This window comes from Hyperoodon ampullatus (assembly GCF_949752795.1).
Source record: "Hyperoodon ampullatus genome assembly, chromosome: 17".
Classification (NCBI taxonomy): Eukaryota; Metazoa; Chordata; class Mammalia; order Artiodactyla; family Ziphiidae; genus Hyperoodon; species Hyperoodon ampullatus.
In genome coordinates this window covers 1,685,544-1,709,687 of record NC_136930.1, presented here as the reverse complement: position 1 = coordinate 1,709,687, position 24,144 = coordinate 1,685,544, and the positions used below count along the sequence as shown (strand labels likewise).

The 24,144-nt window shown below is 36.8% G+C and overlaps 1 protein-coding gene across 2 annotated transcripts in view; it reads right to left on the bottom strand.

The window, feature by feature from the left end:
• The window catches only part of SNTG1 (syntrophin gamma 1), a gene marked incomplete at both ends in the record, with an annotated part of 181,200 nt that overhangs the window by 71,029 nt on the left and 86,027 nt on the right, over window positions 1–24,144 (bottom strand). For both annotated transcript variants that reach the window (XM_079722530.1, XM_079722531.1), the window contains one exon: window positions 17,019–17,057. In XM_079722530.1, coding sequence (XP_079578656.1) covers window positions 17,019–17,057 — 39 coding nt within the window. The remainder of the gene's footprint in view (window positions 1–17,018; window positions 17,058–24,144) is intronic.

The window sequence follows — 24,144 nt, the reverse complement described above, 5'->3', positions numbered from 1 at the left end:
AATTGAAAAAACAAGCAGCTACTTCCCATGCTTGGGCCCTGGACTGGGTGGTGAGGTCACATGGAATAATAATATCAGAAGAGCTCTGATAGTTGTTTCCTTTGACACGGCAGCTAAGTCCATCAGACAGTATAGCTCCCTGGCATTTTTGGATGATGAAATGTGCCCATTACAGTATAGCATGCTAAAAAGCAGAGAGAATAAGGAATCTGCACTTCCTATGAGCACAGGTGATGGCCAATCAACACGGCTCTGAAGGCACAAATGTAGTGCTTGGTGTGGCTCTTACAAAGTGGGGAGAGCAGACCAGTGCTGAGACGAGTCTTCTGTGAGCAGGGAATTCGTGTCTGATTTTAAGCCTTCAGTCATTCTCTCAGCATACAGAGATGATGCATAGCATTGATGACGCAGTTAAATAACTTTCCATCATGAGAGGCACACAGGATTATATTCGCAAACATGGTATCACACACACACACACACACACACACACACACACACACACGCACAGAATTTTGAATTTTTTTTTTTTTCCTAACCAGAATGTTGGATTAACTCTCTGGGTATGGTCATAAGGATTTGTTGTGTTACCACTGTTTCAGGAAAGTTTCTTTATGTCTGCTAGAGCTGTTTCCTCTGCTACAGGCTGGACCAGGAAAAATTCACTTCATTTAAAGGAACACCCATAGTATCTCTTTAAACTTAATAAAAGATAAGGGAGATGATGAACCGACACTCTCATTTCAAGATAAAGAATATGTAATTTGTTTGCAATCAAAATTTAAATTGTGATGAAAATTTGCATGAATTAAAGAAATTTAAAAAAACATCTCCCCTGTATAACAAGAAAAGTAGGTAAATCTAAAGACCACAGGGAAGATCGTAAAGCAAGAGGGAGAAAGAAACAGCTGGTTTATCTCAGAAGAGAAGTGGAAAAGATATTACTTCACAAACATGAAGATGGAATTGAAACATACTGTCAAAATAGACATTGCCAACAACTCAACTAGGAGTGGAGGACAGGACTGAGAAAACAGGAGAAATAAAGTAGAAATGGATGAAGAACATAAAAGATTCAGTAGAAAATGGCAAGTATGGAGAAGAAGTAAAGGACGCTCAGTATGGACACCAATAGTGACCCTGAATAAGGGAAGAACAAGCAAGAGGAAAAAAACATAAAGATATATTTAAAGAGAAGTTTGCAAAATGTACAATTATTTGAATCTACCAGTTAAATAGACACACTGTGTTCCAGGAATAATTGCACTGGAAGAGTCCATCTTGAGGCCTAAGTTGATAAGCTACTAAACTTCAAAGAAAACGAGAGGATCTTTCAGTCTACTTGACCAGGTCAAAGAAGAAGCCTCCTTAGGGGAAAAAAAAAATCAATTTAGCCTCAGTCACCTCGACTGAAAATTTTAACCCAAGAAGACAGCGGAGTAGTGCTCTGATAGAAAAAAAAAAAAAGTGAACTTTCTGCCATTACCAACATGCTATTCAAGAATAAAGGGCGCAGTTTAAAATTCTGAACATGTACAAACAAATGGAAAAATTATTCCCCAGAGAGTTTCCTATAGAAAATGCAAGAAGGTAAATTTCTGCCTGCCAGAGAAATGAGACGAATAGAAAAAACAAACATAGATGGTGCTGGTAGTAGAAACCATACAGTCTGTAGAAAACCAGACTAAAATTGAATTGGAAGTTATTGTTACAAAAGAGAATTTAAATGTTGCAAATGAAAAAAATGAAATGAAAATGAATAAGAATAGCTGGCAGTGGTCGGGGAAAGGGGACCACCAGTAGCATAATTATGCTAATTTCATCATCTGCTATAACCAGTTATCAAAACATGTCATTTAGTACTAAAAATCAAGTACTTATGAAATAAATATACTAAAAATATAAAGTAATTTACTGAAGAAGGGTCATGAAGAAAAGGAAAAGTAAGACATATGTATGCATTCTCTTATTTTTCAAATTAGGGATTATATAGCTCATATCTAGTGAAAGGGAGAATGATCGTAAATTAGAGGATTATAGTAAGGTAGACCTTTCTCAGCTAAAAGTAGGAACATGCAGGGAGTATTAAATAATACAATTTATTCATTAAAACCAATAAAAATATGACTGTAGAATTAAATCTCACATCTCTTATTTTAATTACTATAAATGAAGTAAATTTATCTATTAAAAGAAGATGTCTGCCATATTAGTTCACTAAGCAAAACAAAACTATGTAATATGTACAAAAATATGTAAAAAAGTGATTTAGGAAAGTTGTAAATAAAAAGATGAGCAAAGGCAGACATGCTAGCCAGAAGGAATAAAATAACAGAAATGAAATATAAAATACCTACTTATATCAGAAAAAAAGAGGAAAAAGGGGAAAAAGCATCATGTGAGGCTAAGACAGACACTTCAGAATAATAAAATGTGTAATCTATCACAAATAACAAATAAGAAAACATCAACATCAATAATGGGAAATAACGGGAAAGATGAGAAGAAATAAACTGACGCTTTGATTTACATTTTCTTTCCATGGCAGATCAAGTGGGTAAAACCCAAGTAACGACATAGGAGACTGTGTCCTTTCTTCCACTCCAGGAACATGTTTTACTAGATTTCCATTGTGTAATCTTCACTTGCATTGCTGCCTGTCACCTACTTCGACATGCAGTCAATAACAGCCCATAACTAATACTCTCAGCATACTTGTGAAATACTTTGACAAATTGACACAGGATATATAGTAAAAGGAGGTTGCTGTGCAAAGGAAATCCGACACACAGAATTCTTGTGAGCGTGGGAATGCTCAGATGTATTTCTAGGAAGTTTCTGAATCTAGAAGAATAACCTGGAAAAGTGTGTGCTCTCACACAGGCAAGCCTGGGTTTGAATTCTGGTATCAGAAGAGACATTGAACAACGAGGTGACTGTCTGGAACTGAGTACTGGCTAAAGGGAGTGTTTGGACTCCACTGCCACAGTGATACTCAGGAGAAGGAAGATATGAGGCGTCTGTTTTCTAAAAGAAGGTTTAAAAAATAACTAATACACATGTACTCCTATCATATCTAAGCATATAAGAACACTCTGGTCACTTTTAACAATTTTATGGCTAATCTGGATGAAAGCAGAAAATATTCTAATCAAAATGCAGTGGCAAAAAGTTGGGAATATCAGCTAATACACTGGCGTGGAGAAGCAGATACAAGTACTTTTTGTCAGAGTGAAACAAACAGATGGAATTTAAGACAATTAAATGTGAAAGTATTCACTTACTCTTAAAATGTTCACTACATGAGTAAGAGTGGGGTGAGCTATAATGGCAATAGTTTTGAAAAAGATAAGTAGTTGTCTGAAAGATTAATATAAGTAGATGATTTGATGTAAGTGTCAGAAGTGTTGACTTTATTCTCCACCATATTCATTAAATACAATGCTTACAACAAGGGGAGTAACAGACCTCTTGCGACCTATGTGGTCTGATATACTTGAAACAATGAATGCCAAGTAATGTAGATGGATTCACATTTCTGGGGTCCAGTACTTAGTCATGTCAGTAACTGTAATTCTACTCAAAATCCTTTACCGCCATGACGTTGGGGTCCCCCACATCTGCAAGGTGGGGTCAGAGAACTTAACACTTGCATGTGACATGGAATTAAATAGGATAAGTTAAGAGCTTAGGAATAGACCATGGTTATTGTCATTATTCTTGAATCATAGTTTAATAGGGAAATGGATCAATTAAAGTATGCTCAGAAAAGTTCAACAAAAATGTTGAAGATTCTGGAAAGCAAGTGGCAAATTAAACAGCTAAAGAAACTGAGTATGTTTAGATCATAGAAGAAAAGACCTAGAGGAAGAAATATGTCTTTGATTATATGAAAGTCTCCACATAGAAGAGAGAGAAACCTTTGTGCCCTCCAGAGGACACCATGGTGTCACTGAGTAGATAGTGCCTGGAACGTGACTTCCTGTCATTTTAAGGAAACTTTTAAATAATGCACTTTGTGAATAGAAAGGCCTAACTTACAAATAAAGGGAGTTAGGTGTGAAATAAGTCTCATTAGCTAGAAATAGAGGATCAGTTTACACAACACGGAAGGTCTTCCTCAGGACTAGAATCCGATAGCTCAATAAAGTGGTATCAATACTGCTTTGGAGGACTTAAGCTCAAAACCATTAAACTTTCTAAGAATAAGTACTACCATGATAACTCTCCTAACTGGCTTTCACCTCATTCTCTCAGAGAATTTCGAGTATCACATTCCCTCTCCCAGGCTTAAAATGACCTCCAGGGCCATTTTGCTCATCCCAGAGAAGCTGACCAGTTGATATGCAGCCAGAGTGACCCTGAGAAGAAACAGAGATTCTTGATACGTGAGCAGATGAAACATTCCTTCAGAGCTGCAAAACAGAGTTATCAAGGCTACTTGCTATTCTTGGCGAAGAGAAGTGGTTTCCTGCCAGAGGTGAGGAACTCAATTATCACATAAAAGGAGAGAAAATACATGGATTCTAGTGTGAGGCACTGAAATTCAAATGGAAACAGCTTCCATGCTAATGTGGCTGCAGGGAGCTACTTTTATAACAAATGTTGAGGGTGGTTCAGTGAGATATAACCATATATATATATATACTTATAACCATGAACATCATCACTGACTCAGTATTTCTACTGTTAGCAATTTTCTAAGGAAATTATCAGAAATTCATATGAACAAGCATACACAAGGCTATTTATTGAATCAATATTTGGGAGGGTGAAATAGAAAAATTAATTTATATTAATAGAAGGTTGCACCTACATATTTTGATAGAACCACTGAAAATGAGATTTTGAAAGAATATAGGAAAAGCTCACAATAAGTCAATTGACTATAATTTTTAAAGCTATGAGAAAAATAAAATCTCAAGTAAATATTACATAATGTATGATATATACACAAAATGCATATTAATTTTTCAAACATGGTAAGATCTGTATGTTGAGATTATGAGACCCATATTTCTTCTTTCTCCTTTGAAGTATTTTTCAATTTCTCATAGTGAAAACATTTATTTTTAAATAGTTACATAAAAATTATTTTAACTATTTCTTTTTATAAAGAGAGAAAAATTGTGAAAAGCCGGTATATATTTTTATGTTAAAATGATGTGGGGCTTCCCAGGTGGCACAGTGGTTGAGAGTCTGCCTGCCGATGCAGGGGAGATGGGTTCGTGCCCCGGTCCTGGAAGATCCCACATGCCGCAGAGCGGCTGGGCCCGTGAGCCATGGCCGCTGAGCCTGCACGTCCGGAGCCTGTGCTCCGCAACGGGAGAAGCCACAACAGTGAGAAGCCCACGTACCGCAAAAAAAAAAAAAAGATGTGAAGAATGGCAGTTTGTGAAAATTCTGAAAGTGTTTGTGTGGAGCAGAAAGGGGCAAATCCAGGACACAAACAAAGGAAACTGCATTTCTTGATTACTATATTGAATATTTTCTTTTATATTCTGTAACTTCATGCTTATGAGATACTCAGATGTTTTAATACAATTAAATTATATCTAAAGAGGAAATAAGTTATTGTAAGCCTAAAATAATTGTAATTTAATTTTAATTAAAGTTCAGATAGGATTCGATGCTACAAGTTTGAGGATTCAAAAGCATTTTGGGGAATGCAAAGCATTGGATTAACAAATAACTTTATTTAAACAATGATATGAAAGTGAATACTTACATATAAGTTATCAAAAAATTTGACTTAAATTTGTACTTATTCTCTATTAGTTCTATTTACTACTAACAACAAAAACCTTGAAATGTTTGATTTAATAATTCTAAGGATTGTTGAATTGTAAACCTTGGATTATAAGTGTTGTTATAGGAAGCTATATTTTCGGGGATTTAAAATATATTGTAGGAACAGTATGTGTTTACTTAAAGTAGTATGTGAAGCTTGCCATTTATTGTCTTGTTAAAACTAACTCACTGACTAGAACCTCACTGTCTTATTTTATGGCACAAAAGAGATGTAAATTACACTGAAGTTGCTCTTAAAATTATGATTATAGGTTATGAAATGTATTCTCTAACAAATATTAAAATTTATACTTTTTTCAATTCCAGTGAAAACAACCTAACTTTACATTTTAAAGAACACACTAAATCACAAATAAGCAGAAGGAAGGAATAATAAAGTTTGGAGCAGAGACAAACAAAATAGAGAATAGAAAAACAACAGAGAAAACCAACAAAGCCTACAGTTGGTTCTTCTAAAAGATCGACATAATTGATAAGTATGTGCTATGATGAAACAAAAAGAGAGAAGATTCAAATAAGTTAATCAGAAATGAAACGGGGCTGTTACTACCAATTTGACAGAAATAAGAAGTGTTATAACAGAGTACCATAAATAATTGTAGGCGGGTACATTGGATAACATAGGTTAAATGGGATAATCCCTAGAAACACACAAACTGCCAACACTGGATCGTGAAGAAACAGAAAATCTGAAGAGACCTGTAAATAGTAAGGAGACTGAATCAGGAATCAAAACCTCCCCAAAGAGACAAGTTCAAGACAAGATGGCTTCACTGGTGAATTCTACATAAGATTTAAAAAACATGAGCACCAATCTCTCTCAAATTCTTCCAAAAAATTGAAGAGGAGGGAATACCTCCATTCTATGATGATAGCATTACTCTGATATGAAAGCCAGATAAAGAACCTATAAAAAAAAAGAAAACTAAATACTGATACTTTGATGAATTACAGATTTAAAAATCCTCAACAAACTACTAGCAAACAGAATTCAGCATCGCATCAGACCTACTTGTGAGGCTGCTTCCTGCTACCTCCGTGAAAACCCTAGTGACTTTTTTCTACCTTTTCACTCACATATTTAACACTTGATATCTAGCTAAAATTCTGTACATTAAATCCTCTTTGTTCAAATAACTGGAGTGGCTTCTGCCTCTTGATCGAACTCTGAATGATGCTTTCTTGTAAAGACTTTGCTGTTATTCAGAGTGAATGGAAGCTATTTGCGGGTTCTTGTGAAATGAGGATTTCTCATCTCTCTACCCCCAGTGAGTGATCTGACATACATCAGAAACCACTTTTCAAGTCCCTATAAAAGGTTTAGCAGAAGAGCTTCTCCACATGGAAACCCGAAGAGGCTTTGATTGAATTGCCTTAAACTGTCAAAACAAAAAAAGCTAACAAGGGTTTATTTCTCTTTTCCTTCTTCCAGCCACAGCTGCATCTGCTCCAGATCCCCTTCCTTCTAATGTATTATCATAGAATATTTAATATGTATTAACTTCTAAATATACTACATCATTTTATCTAGAGGAAACTTCTCCCCAACATCTCTATTTATCTTTAAACATTACATTACCATAATTCTTTAAGCTTTTTATTAAGTGCTAATTTTTTGTTATATTTTGCATATGCATGTACTGCATTTATTGCTCATGGAACAAATTATACTATTATACAGAGTGTAAGAAATACAAATCATTTTCATTTAAAAAACCTTAGTTTCTGTCATTACAACAAATCCATATTAAGCATATCCATTTTAGTTAGTCTCCTAAATCTGCCTGTTGTGTAAATTGTGATTAAAATCAACTCATGCCTCAGTAGGTAGGATCATGTAATTAAAATGCAAATTTCAGTATAGGTCATTGCTCACTGCATAGTGAAAAATAACTACATGTGTTGTCATGACATTCTACTATATGTCAATTTGTTAGAATATACTTTGAGGCTGGCTTGACAAACTAATTCTCCCTCTAGATTTATAACTCATTTTTGAGGATGAAATCAAAGTTAATGAACCAGAAAAGTTCCACATTTGGTGAAAAAAAAGTTTCTTGATTCCTTGCTATGTAAATGGCATGAGTGTCCTGCTATGAAAATTGTAGGCATTCTAATCTAGAAAGAATGAATCTCCTTCAAATTCAATAATATCAAGTGCTGCTTTTCTGTAGTATTTCAGAAATATATTGGCATTTTTTCAAAATATAATTAAGACAAAATTTACTTAAAACTGTAAGAATTTCTATGTCACAAAAAATCATCTAGATTTTCTTATGTTTGTGTAATAAGTTATATGTGATTATTTTTGTCTTATTTAAAAAATTATTTTTAGAACTTTAAAAAAATTTTTTAATTTTATTTTTGGCTGCATTGGGTTTTCGTTGCTGTGTGTGGGCTTTCTCTAGTTGAGGTGAGCAGGGGCTACTCTTCGTTGCGGTGCACAGGCTTCTCATTGCGGTGGCTTCTCTTGTTGTGGAGCACAGGCTCTAGGTGTGCGGGCTTCAGTAGTTGCAGCACGTGGGCTCAGTAGTTGTGGCTTGCAGGCTTTAGAGCACAGGCTCAGTAGTTGTGGCACACGGGCTTAGTTGCTCCATGGCATGTGGGATCTTCCCAGACCAGGGCTTGAACCTGTGCCCCTACATTGGCAGGCGGATTCTTAACCACTGTGCTACCAGGGAAGTCCTTCAATTTTTTAATGTTAATAAATAATATATAATTTTAAGTTAATAAATAATATCTATACAAATGTTCATTAAAATAAGTCAAACATACAGAATATGTAAAATAAAACATGAAAATTGGATCTTCACTCTCCTCTAGATCTTCACCCTTCTCTGGAGACATTCGGGGGTAACCATCTAGTAGAAACCATCCTAAATCTTTAAAAGAAATGTTTGCACATAGGCCTAAAAAAGTCCCAACAGATGGATTCATTGTATGGGTGAGTGTTTTATTTTTGAACCTTAATTTCTGCACATGTAGACCTATTTGAATATAGTGGTATTATAATCTACAGAGTGACTGTAACAAATTTATGTAATCATTTCTATATTGGTGGGACAATTGTCTTTATCTTTCTATTACATGTAAATTTTTTTCTGTTAGCATCCTTTAAAAAAGAAGAACTGTTGAGCCCAATGAAATGTGCAATTTAAATTTTGGTACTTAGTATAAAACTGCCCTCCCAAAATTTTGTAACCATTCATACTCTCACCAAGAGTATTATATGAGAATGTCTGAAGATTTAAATGTATTAAAGGATTTTATAAAAATTAATACATCAATTAAATTTAATTGATGATATCTGTGCTTCACAAAATATCTGCATTCACCAATTCATTAAGATATGGAGAATATAGCTAAAATTTAGCTTTGTACATTTTCTGTCTTCTTATGTATTTTGCCTGACCATAATGAAATCATAAGCAATTGAATTCACACTATTTCATTTGGATTTTCAAATACATATTGCAATTTATCAATGCCCTCTACAAGGGATACCTTCTCGGTAATGAATACAAGAGCTCAGGGAAGATATTCTTTTCTTTTGTTGCAAGAGACTCCTTTCATCTATTCTAAATCTCCAAATCAAGGCAACATAAACTCAGGACATTGTGAGCCGTCCACACTGCCCTGCAGTTCTGCTCTCACCACAACAGGCTTAGCTTCAGCCAAGCTTTTCTTACGCTTCCATACTCAGAAAGCACACATTTGAATCATGCTAGACTAACACTTTGAGAGTGGCCCGAGACTTTTCAATGGTTCTCTCATTACCACCAAACACCCACCCTAGACTCATCTTGCACTTGAATTTTGATGAAGATATTGCTCCCATTTCTCCAGTTTTTAAACAGGCCCCTTCCCTGTATTAAATGCTTAAGAGCAGCCTTGGAAGCCTTAGAAATCTTGCCAGTGTTTTCTTCCTCTGCACTAGGCTTTCTGACATCACGTTGACTGCTGTTTTAACCTCTCCAGAAAGTGAGTTCTGAGCCTACATCACTTGCATTTATGAGCCACATCTGATCCAAGTTACCTGCATCTCCGTGTGCAACTGAGGCCCTCACGGGCGGCCTGGAGTCACTGACCATGACTCACTGCTCTGATGCCCTGGGAGCTCTGCCCTCCTGGACGCCCTTCTAGAGAAGGTTAGGAGTCTTGGCTTCGTACTCAGTTAACACAGAGGATGAGTCATATTCACACAACAAGGCGCAGACAACAGATTGCATTCAATGTCACAGACATCCTCACAGATGGTGTGGTGGGCAGTGTCACTGTGTGTCCAGCTTAGGTTTACCAGCTTCCAGCCCGCTGTCTACTTCCCAGTATCACATTAATGTCATGCTCAAACCTTTTCTAATATACATTCCAACACATCAAAGGATTAATGTAAAATGACAAAACAGAATAGCCGACTCTCTCCCCCTGCATAATAGTCAAAATTTAATGCATTCTACAGAGAAATCCTTCGAATAGAATCATATATTTATCAACACATGAGTGTATACTATAGATAATTAATATATTATTCAGAACATTTACTAAACCTAAATATATATTTAAACTAATTTTTTCTCCTGTGAGCTAAGAATTTGTAAAATATTCTTTTAAGATCACTATGTTCAAAAGATCTTTTAGCTATACGGAGAGAAAAGTTCTCAGAATCTCTTAAAAAGGACAAAGCTTAACATGGTGGCTTCAAAATATAATCTTAAGCGTTTATTTCCATTGTAAATGTCCATCATGCTCTCATTTGTGCTTCAGAATTTTAAGGGTAGCCCGACAGTAAAAAGAAAATTTATTCTATACTGTTAATACAAAATACATTTAATATGGTGTGAAATGAAATAAATACTATAGTATAGTCATTTACTTTTTTCCTCTGAAAATAAAATAAATCCCAACAAATTGATTATAATTCAACAGAGAAATCAGACAAATATGGTGCTTGCACAGCATGCTCTGTGTCTACACTCTCCCCACTGGATCTAAATCCCATCCTTCTACATCATGTCCTGTGTCTGTGGACTTCCACGGACTCCATGAGCAAACTCCCTCACCCTCTTGCTTCCCTCTGGAGTCCTTCTATGAGAGAAACTAGCAGGAGAAAAGAGGGGAGGAAGACAGAGAGGTGAGGGTCCAACCCTGTCCCTGAAGAGGCTGCTAAGTGTTCGCTAGGATGCTGCCCCACAGGATAACACATCGCCTGTCAGGCATCCTTATCTGTACGAATACCCTAATGATTTTTATCACAGCCCCTTCCCTTGCCTCTCCCTTGACAGACACAGATAAACCTTTTCAGTTTCTTAAAAACAACCTATGCTTTTGTAAGTAATTCCTTAACTTTAACATCCTCAAATTAGCAGTTTGATTTTTTTGCTTTCTCATAGATTAATAGAAATCATCAAATTTGAAAAACAGAAAAAATTTTTAAAAGACTGAAGAAAATGAAAACAATTTATAGACCTGTGAGGCCGTGTGAAGCATATCAGCATACATGTGATGACAGTCCCAGAAGGAGGGCAGTGAGAGAAAGGGGGTGATATGATTATTCAAGGACGTAATAACCAAAAGCTTTAAAAAATCCAGGGAAAACATTAACTTAGAAATCCAAGATAGTCAACACAGTCCAGGTAGAATAAACACAAAGGGATATACACCTAGACATGTCATAAGTCAAACTTCTGAGAGACGTAGACAAGAGAAAATATTGAAAGCAGTGAAACTTTCATCACATAAAGGAAAACTTCAATATGTTTAAGAGCTAACTTTATATTAAAAACTGGATGTCAGTAGACTCAGAATGACATATTCAAAGTATTGAAAGGTACAAACAAAAAAGGTCAACCGACATTTCCTTATCCAACAGAACTATTTTTCAGAAGTAAAGGCAAAATAAAGACTTTCCCAGATAAAGAATTGGGATAATTCATAGCTAGCAGACCTTCCCTACATGAAATATTAAAGGAAGTCCTACAGTATGAAAGAAAATGATGCCAGACAGAAACTGGATCCATAGGAAAAACTAAAGAGCACTGGAAATAGTAAGTATGTTGCTAATTATAAGTCTTTCTTCTTTCAATAACTTAAGAAAAAACATGAAACTGTTTAAAGCAATAATTGTATCACTGTATTTTTGAATTTAACATATATGTGATATATATGACAATAATAATACAACGTAAAGTGTTTGAGGTGGATCTGTATTAAAATGCAGCAAAGTTTCCATATAATATCAATATTAGGTCAGTATAAAGTTGAAGTGAATTATGATAATTTAAAGATGCACAATTCAATCTCAAGACCAAATTCTAAAAAAACAATCAAAACATATAGTTAAAAATCAACATTGGAATTAAAATTCTACATTAAAAATATGCTTAACATAAATAAGGAACTAAAAAGAAATAGAGAAGATAAAACAACATGAAACAGCTAAAAAACAAATAGCAGAATGGCAGATGTACATCCAAATAAATCAATGATTTTTAAATGTGATTGAGTGAAACAATTTAATCAAATGCAGATATTGTCAGACTGGATAAAAAAACAAGACCCAACTTTAGGCTGTACAGAATAACATGCTTTAGATTCACCAGTGCAAAACAGAGTAGAAGCAAAAGATTAGAAAAGGATCTACCAATAAGACAGTAAATCTTAAGAGATGAGAAAACAGATTTTAATGTAGAGAAAAAGAAACAGCTCAATCTCAGGATGAGAAAGATGTCATTATCTTATGAATATATAACAATTATAAATGTCCCTAACAACAGAAATCATTATAATGAAGTAAAATGACATAACTAAAAGAAAAACACCCAATAATGATAGTGGAGATGTGGGTATTACCACCATAATAACTGATAGAAGAACTAATCAAAAAGTCAGTAGAAATATAAAGAGACCTGAACAGCACTCTGGCCAGGTGGGCACACCTGACATTTGGAAAATGTCAGGCCATCTCCTCTCAGGCTGGAGTTTGTCCTTCTCAAATTGGAAAGAGGCCAGTTGCTTAAACGTAAAAATAAAAACTTAGTTACTAGAAATAAGCGATGGATTGCTTTCTTCCTTCTACTAATCTTGAACTGTTAAAATCTAAGTACAACACAAATCCTGTAAGCTATTAAAAAAGATTGCTGACTTAGGCTACATAAAACACAAAGGTTAAATTCCGTTCATGTACTGAGTATGCAGTGCTTACAAATAAATACAAAACAATAAGAAGAAAATAGGAACGTTTTCAAAATGTAGAGAAAGACATGAAAGGATATGCCAATGTCACTTAAACATGCTCAACCTCACAGTAGTATTACAAATGCATCTTAAAAATGGCAAGAACACGTTTCTCCAGTTCTCCAACAGAAAAGACCAAAAGCCAGAGGACATCCAATAAATATGGTGGACAGAGCTGATTCCAGTATATAAAGATGCAAAATAGAATGGAAGAACAAGGACAAACTTAATACACATCTGAGTTCCAAAAAAAATGGAATGTCATGGTGTGGGAATTGAAGAGGGAAGGAAAGTGAGTGAAGTTTCAGGGAAAAGCAGGGGAAGGCAGGGAGGGACTTAATGCACGAGGGCTTGGGAATGAAACCCTCAGGATGGGAAGGAGACCGGGCTGGACTTCTTCCGAGATGCAGACAGACACTTTACCAGGTTCTTGAGCATCTTCTTGAGGTGCTGTATTCTTGTACAATAACGTGTATATTTCACCCTTCATTACACCCTTTATTAAAAATAGTGGCTTACTTATTCCCTGTTAGTAAGCGAATAAGTAAGCCATTCCCTTACTTATTAGGTGCCAATGGCAGCCATTGGCGCCTAATGAACTTTCGTGGAGAGTCTTCTAGACCGGTGCCAGGTGAGGTAGCTCACCCTCTTGATGGCGGGTCACTATCCCACTGACGGGATGTGCAGGCTGTTTCGGGTCCTTTGGGGGCGTGGCTCTGGTTCTCCTCATCAGGCTCCGGGGCTGGCGTGGATCTTTATCTCAAGACGTATGGAAACGCTTAGCCACCGTCTCTCTTCACACACTGGTTCTCACACGTTGTTTCCAGTCTTCCTGCAGAATTTCCCTTTTTTGGAGCTTCTCATTCTAAACTTCAACTCTTACATTATCTTTCATAGTTTCACCCCTTTCTGTATGTGCTGCATTCTGATGATACTCTCAGATATACTATTTCCAATTACATATTTTATCTTCACTTGTATCTATGCTATTATTCAATTGGGCAATTGATTATAATTTCAAATATACTAATATTTTATTCATTTTTGAACTTCTATGGGGTTCTTTTGCAAATCCACATTTTTGGACACGATCTCCTGTTCTTGACTTACAGTTTCCACTCCCTTATTTTTTAAAAGAACACCCACATGATAAATAAAAATAGTTGTGGACTGTTCTTTAATGTCCACACTATACTTTCCCTTCTAATGGTTTATTTGTTCATATGGTTTATACATCTGATTAAAATCTCTTCTTCCGTGAGGTGGTCTTACCGAGAGTCTCATGCTCCCTGGAATGTGAGGGTGTCCCTGAAGAGATGGTCCCCAGCACTGGCCCCTGCTGCACACAGTGACTTTTTCCAGTTCCAGATCCCTTTGTGTTTTCCTTTTATTTGGATTTCTCTGGTTGGGGTACATGTATCACATGGGCGGCACAAAATCAAAACCAAATCCCATAGGAAGCAGAAGAGTTCTGTTCTAATGTATATTGGATGATGTCTTTTTGGTTTTGTTTGAGACCTAGAGTATCACAGATATGAGGGGACTTAAATACTTTAACATTATGTCTGAGTTTTTTAATAAAAAGCATATGTATAAACATACATATTTATATCAAATCTGAGCTTCAGAGAACACTAATGAAAATTAAGTTAGGAAGAAATTTGAGATGAAAGCAACTAGTGCAAGGTAAGAGTCCTGTCTGAGTGCTAAATCTGGATGAGAAATGAGATTATGTATGATTTTCAATTTTTATTCCTTAACGTGGCTCAGATTTTAAGTAGAGGATGTACCTTGATCTCCTAATGCATCGCTCTCACACTATGCAGGTGAGTTTTTCCTGTTACGCATATACATGAATGTTGAACTATAAACTAATCCTATTTCCTGAAAGACTTCATTAACATGGTGGAAAGTAGTGAGGAAAAAATCTATTAACTCCCGCTTTCAGTTTTTAAAGTGCCAAGAAGAATTCACTATAATTTCATAATTGTGAGATACTAAGAGATTTGAAATAAAATTTCACTATAATAATAATATTAAAAGGCTAGCAAATCAAAACCCATAAATGCTTATGCTTATCTGTGTTTATTATGTATGAGTTAGAATATTAAACAGTTTTTATTATGATTTGTTCTATATGCAAGTTTTTTCAGATTCTTATGACTTCGCTCCGTGTTATTCAAAACCTAGATACACACAGAGGTGGCGAGGACTGTCCCAAGTCACTGAAGGGAGCATGTAGGAAGTGTTCCATGTTGTTGTCATCATAAATAAAGCATAGCTCTGGCGTAGTCAGGGTTATGAAATATTCACAGTAATTAAATTACACTAAATATTAATACTTCACATGCTGAGGGTCGAAAGGGCAAGGGAAATGATAACACAAATATTAGAGTCATTTTTAAGGAAACATTCTTCATTTGTATTTTTGGCAAGAATTCCCCAAATGAGTAGGTCTACACTTTCATATATCTGACTATAAAACGACTCTGTCTAGTCCTGGGCATGGCAGTCTTCCCTCACGGCTGAGGCTTCTATTTGAATAATTTATCCTTAATGACTTTTTCCCTCTGCTTTAGCCCTGTGAAACTGTTAAACTCTTTTTCCCAGATGTCACTTGTGCACTCCCAGCCTCAGAATCACCTGGGACGGGATGGGAGCAACAAAGCCAGTTTCCCAGGCATCATCCTGGAGCTAGTGCATCAGATGCTCTGGGCTGGAGCCTGGTCTTTGCGCCATGAACAAGGCCCCAAACACACCCACACTGCTGTGTGTCTGCCCAGAGCACCAGCTGGCTCAGGCGTGGGGCCTGAGGAGGCATGCCGTGTACCCTGGGCCGCACCAAGGGGAAGACAGGTCAGAGCTGTAGGCGCAGCACGCTCTCCAAGGCTCTGCTCACTCCTAGCTCGGTCACACGTGGCTCTGCGGGCAGCCTGGGCCTCGTTAATGATACAACTTATACCAGAACATAAATTCTCTACTGCAAAGAACACACTTAAACATTTAATACACTAATGCAAATAATGGCATATATTAAGAAATTTACATTTGTTATCATTTACTTTTCAAAAATAAACATGTGAGATAGTTAGACTTACACAAATGCTACAGATGAGGGAGCTGAGGCTTAGATAAGAAAAGCAACCTAGTTTTGACAAGCTGGAGATTATTTTTAAAATTTTACCATGGAAATTAACTTGTGCTGGGTGTACCATTTATGAATCGATATCGCAGGTGTTTAGATTTTGATCAGCGGTTGCAAATTGAGGTTGATGTCAAGTGTCAGAAGTTTGTGTCCAGCCATGGGTTCCCTGCCACCGTCACACATGCCAGACAGGGTGACTCTGAGTCCACAAGCTGAACCTGCGCTTCCTTTTCTTATTCTGATTAATGTTTATATTATGTTTACAGAAGCAATAAAAGTTAAGTTTAGCAAAATAAAATTATAAGTGGAACCAGTCATTTTTATAATCAATTATTTTATTCTAACATCAATTATTAGTCCAATAAGTCAACTAAATCCTTAGCTTGATTAATCGGACATTATTTTCATTCCACACATTAATTTAGCCTCGTTTTCAACACTATCAGCCAATTGTGAAAATTCCCTTTAACTTTTAGGTCAATTAAACATAGGTCTCCCAAGTGATTAAGATACAGTAAAACTGTCTTATATAAATAGCTGTCAAAGTTCTTCAGCACTGCATTCAGATAAATATAATAATTGTTTTGTCAAAATAGTCTTGACTTAATTCACTTAGCTCAAAAGCTTTTATTAGTATGATTAGAAAAACCAGGTATATTATATAATATGAAAGAAATCTAATAAATTATGTATTTTCCTGAAGATGGCAAATGATAGTACCAATTATTTCCACATAAAACTAAATGCAATCAAGATTATCTTCTGTTAACTTAATAGATAAAATGAAAGAAACATATGACTCGGCTTTGCGAGTGTTTCTCCATCTTACCTGCTGGTTTACAGGAAAGTTTCTGTTGATTTTTCTAATCTGTAATAATAAATAAACAATAAAAGTGAGAACAACGCAAGATCCCCCAAATTTTATGAGAATCTATTTTTAGTGAGTTTATGTAAACTGATACTTACATTGACTTACTAAAATCATTGCATATCTAACACCAATTATGAAAGTTTTTTTAAAATTTTGACTATCAAAATTATCCCAAATTTCATATAGAAACATTTTGGAAAGATTTCCATCTAATAATTTTCTCTTTATGAGAAATGAAAAGCCTATGTTTCCATAAAATGTTAAGTGAGAATCTACTGAGAATATGGAATACCTTTGCCGTGTGGCATGCGGGATCTTAGTTCCCCAACCAGGGATCAAACCTGGGCCCCCTGCAGTGGAAGCACAGAGTCTTAACCACTGGACCACCAAGGAAGGCCCTAGAGTAACTTTTTATAATTTATTTTTTCACTTTGAAATCATATTATACTCGATCTGTTTTAACACTTAAGAGAACAGAAGAAATGGAACATTCAAACACTAAAGGATAATGTACATGTATCGAAATAGTTTTAGTCAGGACCTCAAATAAAATAAACATTTACTTTAAGACAATTTATTGGCATGTCATAAGAATTTAAAATGTCTTCAGAGAAAGTTTCCTCTGTATTAAGTCATGTAAACAAACTTTAAAAGCCAAATGAAAATGAGTATCAGATTTAGACAAATGACCTTATAATACAAAAAATCTTTGTTCAACAGAATTTTTACTAATTAAAACCAATTATTATTTTTCATTGGTTTTCTAGAGAAGCTTAAATGATGCTCTCTGTGTGATATACTCTTACATCAGACTAAATACAAACTGTTTTCACTTAGGATATGTTTTGTTGAATAATTTTGGTTTTCCTTTTTTAGTTTTATTTCCCTTTGTCTTACTGATAAAACGTGAATTAAGAGGAAATTTGATGAACGTGAGGCACAAAGTTGGAGAAGCGTCAAATGGCTCATGTACGAGAACAGACTTACTGGCAGTATATATGTCACTTAAAATGTGAAAGAAAATAAAATTTGAGCATAGATATGTGATCTCCGCAGGGTCATGCACAAATATCATATCCTTCTAACATTGCTACAATCATTTCAAAGTAGTTTTTGCTCTGGTGAGGAATCAGTGAAGGAAATCTCTAAAACTATCGGTGCCCTCAGCTAAAATCAGGATAGTCTGGAGATGGGTTCAGAAGAGCAGACCCCTAAGCATGTTTCACTACCAGTCAAAAAATTCATATTGAATACTTTGTGGAACTATGCTTTTTACTAGTTTTTAAGGATTGCTATAAAATTCTACCAGCATTTTATGTGGACCACTGTCTTAGAGTGAGTACTATCTAACTTTGTATTTTTTAACTCCCCTAACATGTAATTTTAGTTCTATGAATGACATAAAATGTATGACTGAAGTTAAATAAATGACACTTCTTTGCACAATATTTACTTAAAATGGCATTCAATGAAAACTGTTTTTCAAAATCAAGCCTCTGCCATCAAATCTGCTTAAATGGGATCCTCCAGATTAGTTCAAGAAAATAATAGATAGTGCTCCGATTTCTATTTTTTTCTGAATCATACTGGAACATCTCCTTCTAAATAGAAAATCACAGTACCTAAATGAACTAGACAGATATTTTCTGATTTATAGCACAAACACACGCGCACATACCACATTGGTAACATACAGTTCTAGGGTTTTGTTTTTTGTTTTTTGTTTTGTTTATTTTTGCAGTATGCGGGCCTCTCACCGCTGTGGCCTCTCCCGTTGCGGAGCACAGACTCTGGACGTGCAGGCTCAGCAACCATGGCTCACGGGCCCGGCCGCTCCGTGGCATGGGGGATCTTCCCGGACCGGGGCACGAACCCGTGTCCCCCGCATCGGCAGGCGGACTCTCAACCACTGCGCCACCAGGGAAGCCCACAACTCATATTTAATGCACACATATTTAAGACGGGATGGGGTGGCCTGAGGCACATCAACCTTCCTACTGAGAGCCACGGCAATGGAAAGATAAACCTAGTAAAAGCACTTTGTTTGAAGACTTCTGAGAGCTCCCGCTGTAACTAGGGCGAGCATGGCTTAGATTCCGGAGATGAGGTGACGAGCTGACAGCTCAGGGCCACTAGGCAGGCTCGGGGACAGACGCCCAGACGGAGAGCATGTGGACAGACAGAGGAGCAGAGAAGGTATTTTCTCCTGGGTTCTCAGGGGCAACACGCGAGATCTGTGCGGCTTCAAAGGCAACACTGCTTTTCACCTCAAGACAGCTGCTGGAGTCTGAATCTGAACAGGATAAAAGGCTAAAAAAATCAATCTGAGAACCTCTGAAAACAGACCAGAGTTTTGTAAATCTGTGCTGAGAGAGAAGCCAGGGGAAGTCAGAGCCCGGGGGTAGATGTGTTCAGGGGAATAGACACGCTCTCAGCCCCCAGGCCTGGGGCCTGCGGGGAGGGTGGGCTGCACCTTTGGGGCAGAAAAACAGAAGCAGAGCCTTACAGAGAGTTCAGCCCCGCCTGATTCAGCTGGATTAAGACATCAATCTTAGTTTATGAGACTAAAGAATGTGTAGAATCTTTGATTCTTTTCCTAGACACCTATATTAAGATATAATTAGCAATCTTTTACAAATTAATATGCCAAAAAATTCATAGGGCACTATTACATTAATAATATATTTTAAATGATGTGTATGTCAAATTATAATCCATTCATTATTTATGATTTAAACAAATAGAAAAATACCTATTAGTCCATTCAATGTAGCTAGGAAAATGCCCATGATTAAATGTTAACAAAGGATAATACCATCTACACAAGAGGATGGTAATTTTATTTTATATATGTCAACAAAAGTACACATTTTAATGTACATGTAACATATACACTAATAAGAACACTAACAATAAATATACCATTATTATTGTAATAAATTTTCATTTTTATTCTCTTCTGAACTTTAATAAATACCTAAAGTCTAAAATTATTATGAAAGCACATATTTTAAGATAGATTTTTACCAACTCTGTCACGTCAAATGGCAAATAGGGTTTAGTGTTTGATTTCTAGGAAACAATATGCCCAATAGATATAAAAATCAAGTAATATAGATACACTCTTGCAGGAAGAGAAGTTTGAATAATCTTTTAAGGGAAAGAACAAAGTAAAAACCCAACGTGAGAAGAATCTTCACATTTGGATGAAATGGAATAGAAATGACAGTTCTTTTTCAAGCTCTTATAATTTATTACTGAGAAGAGTATTTTCGGCATACCATCTACGTACTATTGTAGATGTTAAATAATATTAAGGAAAAGATGTATCTTATTTTATCAAACATTTTCACCATTTATTTTGCCTTCCTACTTTATTCTATTACATTAGTGATTTTTTTTTCTTATGGGAAACTTTGGTATTAATGAAGTCTTATTTAAAGAAACAAATATTTTAAAACTCTATTATATGCAATAGTATATTCTTATATTATTGAAAGGTTAATTTAAATCCAGTAGCTTTTTCGTTAGAGAATTTTCATTAGAACTTAAATTTAAAATTAAATTTAAAATTTGCGACTCCCCTTAAAAAACTTGAAGGACATGTATAAAGGCATTGAATACTCAGATTACAAGTGTTTTTCAGATTATATTTCTTACACTCAAACTGAAAATAAAATGATAATTCTACTACTTTATAATTTATCCAACATCAAAAGTGAACATCTGCTTAAATATTATGAACTGTATTTTAAGGAATAATATTCACTTTGCCTGAATGCTGGGGGGAATGATAATATGTGTCCCTCTTTTTCTTTGAAAACCTTTAATTGAATGTTAATGATGGAAACCCCTTAAAGGAAGTCTAGTTACTGCAGGTCTGTTAAACTGAGAATAATTTCACAACTGGTTCTAATAAAGATCTGTTTCGATTTAATTTATTAAAAATAAAATTTGGAGTAATAGGAGCATCCATTTGTTTTAAATATCACTCTTATTTTTTAATTCCTTAATTTTGTATATTCAATTTTGGCATCACCAATTGTATCCAGAAACCAAAGCGGTAATGTTGTCTTTTGACATTCTCTTTAGACAAAAAGAAAAATACATAGAATATTCAAATATTCTTTTAAAATATTTTTCTCTTCCTACATTAAAGGTCTTTAGGGATTTTTTTCCAATTAAATGTTGAAAGATAAGTGACGAGCTTACATTTAAAAACTTGTGTCCTAATTCTATTACTCTTTCACTTTTTCAACCTCATGTACACGTCAATTTTGATGAGTGATGTGCTCTCAGAATGGGTGCCTGCAGGACCCTGCTCACAAGGTATATTTTCCCATGAAAATTAATTTTGAAGATTTATCCAAGGAAATAATTCTTATGGAAACAAGAAAGAGTCCCCAAATTTCCTTAGAGATTTGTGGCCACTGTTAGTTAGCAGATGTGTGAGGACCTGGAGAGATCTTTATTCCGTAGATATAAGTCCTTCCGAAGACACATGATGTTAGTGTGGGTGCATCACAGCGATATATCCATTCTGCAGCTGTTGATCAAACTGTCTTCACTGGGAAAGGGAAGAATCACAAATGATTTCTGCCTCAGGAGCCCACATTTCAGCTCAATTTTTTCATCCATTTTTCTCAGACTATGGGTTCTATGCCCTGGCCACCTTGGTTATTCCCCAGGCCCATGGGTACAATGTAATTGCCTGCCTTGTTGCCTTTAAAAACCTATCAATTAAGAGTCCATCAGGATGACCACCCAGTGTTATACCCAAGTGAACTTTCTTATTTTTCCTAGTACAAGAACTTTTCAATTTTACCTGTCGCCATCCTTACGATTAGCATGTATATGGTATATATCATACATAGTATATATAACACACACACACACACACACACACACACACAATCTTACTGTGAATTAGAAGCCTAAAAGCTAAAAGTAGGTTGCAGCCATTTATAAATGTCTAGTTCTTTGCTCAGAGCTAACTTATTCTTCCATGAATTCACTGAACTCCAGAAATGACTGTATGTCAGACGTGAAGGGAATGCCAAGGGTACCAGGTCCCTGTCCTCAAGAACCATCTGCAAAACAAGCATGTCTTTGGCATGAGTGTTAGAGCAGGTCGCACAATGCCTGAGCACATGTGAGCAGGAGGGACCCTGGCCGGAGGTGGGATGTGCAGGCAGCGGGGACCCTAGGTTGCAGGCAGTTATGGGATGTGTTTTATCTGCCGGTGTTGGTCACGGGTGGAGAGAATAGGTCCCATCATTGCCAAATTATTAGCCAGGCTTCCTAAGGAGGGGAACGTGCAGTGTTTACGGTAAGAATCCAGCCTGGATCCTCGGGAGAGGCCTGCAGCTGCCTCTGCTCCCTCGGGTCTGGCTGTTAAGCTCAGTTTCAGAAGACGGCAGTTCTAAGAAACGTTCCATGGAGCCACTGCAAACTCCCAGTGATTTCTTGCGTGACATCCTCGGGCCTTTCCCCTGCGTACTTAGTGCCCTTCTCTTCCACACGACGTCCGCTCCTGGGGGGAACGTGGACTGCTCGGTGCCCTTGGTCTCACCTCCCGAGAAACAGAGCCCGAAGAGGATGTACAGTCCTCAGGAGGCAAGAGTCATAGGTGAAGGGAAGGGAGGCCGGGCAGCAGAAAGCAGGCATCAGCTGGTGAGCGGTCCGTGTGCCCGAGCTGCCCAGGGCTTCTCATCAAACGCTGTCGGTTGTTCACCAGGTGTGACCCGCCTTCAGAGCCTCGTGCAGTCACTGCGTTTCCAGATGGTTCATCCAGTGAGCAAGGGCGAGTCCTCTGTTAGCTTGCTTCCTTCTGCCACCTGACTTGCACTGGACAAGGTATGCCCCGGGGGAGGAATTGCCCCATGTTCCCATGGAGCTTCCGTCGGCCTGGGAGCAGCTGTGGGCCCAGGACGCGTCAGCTCCTGTCACTATGATTACGACCAGGGCCACATTGAAGTCCAGGCCTGGGCACGGGTGGCAGAAGGGTGGGTGTGTCGGGGCAAAGGGCCCCTGTGCAGCGCCTGTGGCTTTGAGGGCCTGGAACATTAGGGGCTGGGAATGCTCAGCCGGAAGAAGAGAAAGAATGAGGCCCAAAGGGGAGGCGCAGACAGGGCCAGGCGGGCAGAGCCCAACCGGACCAAGGGTGGCACGGAAGCTGTCAGTAAAACTGCCTGTTTGCTTATGACCGTGCTTTATAGTTAACATCAAAGCAGACGTTCTGGATTGAGCAAGTAAATATCAGCTAATATTCTCCAATATCAAGAATTGTTTAAGAACTTTAACTGTTGGTGAGTAGTTTTCTAAGAGACAAAGTAGGTTGGGTATTTTACATATGCATAAAACATAATGCCCAGACTCGCCCTTGCTTTTCTTCTGATTTGATTTACTGACTCTGCCATTGTCTGATTTCACCCTCTGTAACCCATTTTTAGTTGACATCTGCATGTGTGAAGTTTGCATTTTGGTGTGTGAGGAGAAGCAATGCAGAAAACAACACACTAACTAAAGTGCATCTAAGGACTCAGAAAAATCAGCAGCTATAAAAAGGAAGAAAAAGTCTCCTTAAGTGACACCCATGCCTGTCAGAACCACAGGCTGCAACCTCTGATCACAGACTTCAGCTCCTTTTCGGTAAATCTCCTTTCTGCTAGGCTTTATTTTGTCATGACTTTCAATTCACCTACAAGCTTTGTCGAGTCTTTTTAATGCGGCAGACACAATAGAAGTTCCTTCTTTAGCTTTCCACAACCAACGGTATTATGGGAAAAAATTCCCTTTTTTCAACTTGCAAATGTTTGCCATCTAAAATAGCAGAAATCTATGGATTAAATATGACTCCCAAATCATGTTTTTTGCTCCTGCAGGTAAATGGGTAAAATATAGGAAGATGGCTGAAATACGTCCTGCAGGAACTCAAATGACTGATGAAATGTGTGTGTGTGTGTGTGTGTGTGTGTGTGTGTGTGAATCCTGAAGGACTGTGATCATTCCACAAAAAGCACAGGGGTGTTGGTTGTTCCTGCATTATTTTTAGAATTAATAAGTTTTTAGTATTAAGCAGTGT